We start from the raw sequence: 5407 nt of genomic DNA, 5'->3' as shown, positions 1-5407 counted from the left end.
ATAAATATAAATATAAATATAAATATAAATATAAATATAAATATAAATATAAATATAAATATAAATATAAATATAAATATAAATATAAATATAAATATAAATATAAATATAAATATAAATATAAATATAAATATAAATATAAATATAAATATAAATATAAATATAAATATATAAATATAAATATAAATATAAATATAAATATAAATATAAATATAAATATAAATATAAATATAAATATAAATATAAATATATAAATATAAATATAAATATAAATATAAATATAAATATAAATATAAATATAAATATAAATATAAATATAAATATAAATATAAATATAAATATAAATATAAATATAAATATAAATATAAATATAAATATAAATATAAATATAAATATAAATATAAATATAAATATAAATATAAATATAAATATAAATATAAATATAAATATAAATATAAATATAAATATAAATATAAATATAAATATAAATATAAATATAAATATAAATATAAATATAAATATAAATATAAATATAAATATAAATATAAAAATAAATATAAAGATGAAATAAAATATCTTTAATAACGCTCTTCTTCCGTTTGTGTGGCATGAGCTTGTCTGCCCTGCAGTCAGTTCATACACACATATGCACACTTATCGATAACTTAAATACTCAATAATATAGCTTACATACTACTTATATACTACAATTCGGCCGTCCTGACAAAAAGGATCACCCGATTCTTTCGTAACGTTTCAAATTTTAGTTGAATTTCTAAGGTTATATCTTTTTTTAAAATTATTATTGAAGTTTACATCTGTACGTTTACTTTTAGGTTTCTTTATATTATTCTTATCGCTATTAATCAAATCATCATTTAGTTTATTATTATCATTTAAATTGTTTTGGTTTTTTGAATTTGAACATAAATTTTCCAAAGCGTTATTATCTAAATTTTCTGCTATTTTATCAATTTCTAAGTTATTATCAATTTCTTCTAAATCATTAGAGCATACATTTTGTGAATTATTTTTATTAAACCAAGGCTTAATGTTTTGTACAGACCAAATGCCTTTGTACGGTATCTGTGTTTGTTGGAATCCATCGACATCTTTTAACAGAAAACGATCATTCTCTAATATTTTTGATATTTTATATGGACCCTTAAACTTCGGTATTAATTTGCGCGGTACACCTATATTACAATCATAATTTTTTATTACTACGTAGTCACCTAATTTATACTTTATTGAATTTTTTCTTCGTGAATTTATATACTTTTCATTGTATTCTTGAGCTAACTTTTCATTTGTATGTGCTTTATCTCTAATTTCTGATAGGTTTCTACTAATGTTTTCAGGTTCCATAATTTTTTCTCTAATGCTATCCATAACTTTGCCTTTTTGACTGACACCAAACAACATAACGCTAGGGTGTTCATTTATCATTCTATGTTTTGTATTATTAAGAGAAAATTCCACCGTTTCAATGACTTTGTCCCAACTAATATTTTTATTAGAGTCACTAAGTTTGGCAATCATTGGGCCTAAATTCCTATTTACTCTTTCTACTTGTCCGTTAGCTTGGGGTGAACCTGTAGCTATCCTAATGTGTTGAACGTTATTTTCTTTTAAAAACTGATCGAACTCGCCTGAAGTAAAAGCTGTTCCTCTGTCTGAAACAATAATCTTTGGTCTGCTATAATAACGGAAATATTCTCCTAACGCGGTAATAACTTCTTTTGTAGCTGTAGTTTTCGTCGGATATAATTTAACATATTTAGAACACGCATCTATAACAACTAGTAAATGTTTTTTAGAAGAATTTCGATCAACAGGACCATAATGGTCAATATGCAGCATTTCAAACGGAATTTTTGCTTTAGGAATATTGTGCAGGAAACCTTCCACTTTACCATTTTTACATGAAAATGCAATGCACTTAAAACAGTTTTTAATGTGTACATCAATTTTAGCATTCATTTTGGGAACCAGTAATTTTTTCGAATTAATTCACTAACTTTATTTATACCTATGTGACCCATTTCATCATGATATTTATATAAAATGTGACTTTCCATTGCTTCAGGTACGACAAATAAAACTAAATTCGACTTTAACTTTTTATACAAAACACCATTTCTCATTTCATAAAATTTGCTTTCCGTTGTCTGTAATTCTTCTTTAATTCTTAAAAGTTTTGGATCTCTATTTTGACATATGACTAAGTTTTCTTCAAAGGTGTTAGTCTCTACCATCATAATTGTATGGTTTCTGCTTAATGCATCAACATGTAGCATGCGTTTGCCTGATCTATGTTCAGTCTCATAATCAAAATTTTGCATTTCTAATGCCCATCTTGCTATTCTAGGGTTAAGTTCTTTTTTATTTAGCGTAAGTGTTAGTGAATTGCAATCTGTAATTATTTTAAATTTTCGTCCGTAAAGGTAAACTCGAAAACGTCTTAAAGCGTAAATTATTGCTAACGTCTCTAATTCAAAACTATGAAATTTTGATTCTGCTGCTGTGGCTCTTTTAGAAAAATAAAAAACTGGATGCCATTTATTGTCTTTCTTTTGGACTAAGACAGCACCATAACCTAAAGCGCTTGCATCACAGTGTATTTCTGTTTCTGCCGCTGGATTAAATAATGCTAATACTGGTGATTCTAATAATTTTTCTTTTAAAAGCTCAAATGTTTCTAATTCTTGTTGGCCAAACATAAATTTTTTATCTTTTTTCGTAAGATCATAAAGAGGTTTAGCAATTATTGAAAAATCCTTAATGAATCTCCTAAAGTATGAACAAAGTCCCAAAAAGCTTTGTACTGCCGTCACTTTTTCTGGTATCGGAAAATCTCGAATAGCTTCTAGTCCTGTTTCGTCAGCCCTAATTCCTTTTTCATCAATTGTATATCCTAAATATTTAACGGAACTTTTCATAAACTCGCACTTGTCTAACCGTAACTCTAACTTATTTTCTACAACTCGCTTCAAAACTTCTTCTAAAATCTCTAAATGGTCTCTAATATTTTCTGTAGCGATCATAATGTCGTCTAAATAAATAATAACTTTACCTTGTCTAACCAAGTCAGCAAAAACTTTGTTTATAAACATCTGAAAAATTGACGGAGCATTTTTAAGACCAAAAGGCATTCTCAAAACTCGTACTGACCTAAAGGTGTAATGAACGAGGTATATTTTATTGACTCTTCATTCATAAACACGTGAAAAATCCATTTTTAAGATCTAATTTTGAAAACAATTTTTTTATTTAGTAAACTTTCTAAAAGATCATCAATCAAAGGGATCGGATAATTATGTTTGGCGGTATTTTTGTTTAGGTTTCGAAAATCGACACACATCCGTAGTTCACCTGTCTTTTTACGCACTAAAACAATAGGGGATGCATACTCAGACTCACTAGCTCTAATAATTCCTTTTGATAAATAATCATCTAATGTTTTCTGTAATTCCTGTTTTTCCACATGTGATAACCTACGAGGAGGACAATTAAATGGTTTGCTATCATTTACGACAAGTTTCATTTCTGTACGAACGTTTGGTGTATCAGGTCGTTTTGAATTAACATAAGTTTTCTTAAACATTTCTAGTAATTTATTCTTAATCTTATAATCAATGTTTTCACCAACGTTTAAATGTAACTCAGTTTCTTCTACATTTATGTTTAAAATTTGTTTTTCAAAATTCTCTTCACAAAAATTGCAGTCATTATTAAGCTTCAAATTATCTGTTATAATTTCATTTGAATCATTATGCTTTTCAATTGTACTGTTGTTTGTCTCAAACCATATGATTTTACTATTGCTCTTAGCCAAAAAATCGCGTCCTAAAATTGCGTTGTGTTTCATTGATTCATTAGCAACCACATACATTTCAACTTCAATCTTTGTGTTTATTATTTCAACATAACATAATAGTTTTCCAAATACATTTAATTTTGTTTCATTTAAACCAAAAAATATATTTTCATTACTTATTAAATTAACTCCTTTAGGTAGCATTCGTTGCTGCATAAAACTAATGGGGCTGCCGGAATCAATCAAACATTCTAAAATAAAATTTTGGTTATTTCTCTGGCTTAAATAAAACTTAAATAATCTTACATAATCATTTTGCGTTGGGGTCTTCTTCTTCTTATTCATCGGGCAGTCATTTATAGTATGGGACTCGCTTCCACAGGCATAACACGATCCAGGCTTACGTTTCGGTTTGTTGCAGTCAGCCGCATAATGACCTACACTGTTGCAGTTGTAACAACGTTCTCCCTTTTTGTAGTCATCTCGTTTTTCCTTCATAGCGTTGTTCGGGGCAGCCTCTGAATTTCGACTTGCCGGCATCTTGAGCTCCACATCAGCTAACGTACGAAGTAAATTCTCTTTGTCATCTATTTTTGCATAATCACTTGATTTTTTATTTGACGATTAGGTATACCATCAATTATGTACTCAATAAGTTCATCTTCATCAATCGTTAATTTATTGGCCAAAACTAATTTTTCGTTAAAATATAAACCAAAAGGTTCTCCAGGTTGCCACTTTCGTTGCTCAAAATTTTTCGGATGCGTAATTTGTTTTCTTTAAACTCAAAAGTTATCTTAAATTGTTGCCATAAGTCGTCCATATTTTCGCAAATCCAATTCGGTCGTGCATGTAACCAGCGGTGTGCTTCACCAGTAAGTTTAGTATTTAATATTCCACGAATCATAATATCGTTAAGACGGTAAGTTTTCCTAATATTTTCTAATTGTGTGATCCATAAATTCGCATTCGTTAAACCATCGTAAACAGACACAAAATCTTTTATAATCAGAAATGAATTTTGTCCATATCTATTCTCGTCATTTTGCGCATCACTGGCTGCGTCGTTTTTGTCAACGGAATTTAATTTCATCATTTCCAACTGTTTCTTTAGGTTTTCGTTTTCTGCTTTCAGTATGTTTAGTTCGTTTTCTTCTTCACGCATTTTTTTCTATTTCGCTTTTCTGCTCAACCATAACTGTATTGTCTTCGTCGTCTGCTTCAGCGTTGGCGCCGGTTTCTAGAATTTCGGCTGCATTTTGATGTCGTTGTAGTTTTGTAGTGTCTGAATTTCACAAATTTGTAGCTTTTTAACTTTTATCATTACTTTTTTCTTGTGGAGTTTTTGTGTTATTTTTTATTTGGCTTAACGTTTTTTGTAATTCACTCGAACTTTTTCTAATAATCGTGATTTTTAGTGTTGCTTTGTTGCCCGAACTTGGCACGTCTAATTTTTGGCATAATGTTTTTATCTCGGCTAAACTCAAATTGTCAATAATTTTTCTCCATAATGTCGTTTTTTGTTTTTAAATTGTTTGTCGGAGGAATAGCGAGTAAAAAAATTCTCTCGTTTAGCACAGTTAATCC

General features: G+C 28.2%; 1 protein-coding gene across 1 annotated transcript; it reads right to left on the bottom strand.

Annotated features, from left to right (window-relative positions):
* Window positions 1-3281: 3281 nt before the first annotated feature.
* LOC121530470 (cellular nucleic acid-binding protein homolog) lies at window positions 3282-4409 on the bottom strand. Its single transcript, XM_041819599.1, has 2 exons — window positions 4127-4409; window positions 3282-4071 (listed from the first exon to the last, which is right to left on the bottom strand). The coding sequence occupies exons 1-2, from the start codon at window positions 4358-4360 to the stop codon at window positions 4063-4065; spliced, it is 243 nt and encodes an 80-aa protein (XP_041675533.1). The 5' UTR covers window positions 4361-4409; the 3' UTR covers window positions 3282-4062.
* Window positions 4410-5407: the final 998 nt, after the last annotated feature.

The sequence above is a fragment of the Drosophila eugracilis genome, unplaced genomic scaffold (assembly GCF_018153835.1).
Source record: "Drosophila eugracilis isolate 14026-0451.02 unplaced genomic scaffold, ASM1815383v1 contig_1634, whole genome shotgun sequence".
Classification (NCBI taxonomy): Eukaryota; Metazoa; Arthropoda; class Insecta; order Diptera; family Drosophilidae; genus Drosophila; species Drosophila eugracilis.
Note: the sequence above shows the minus strand (reverse complement) of the source record. Positions and strands in the feature narration are given on the sequence as shown.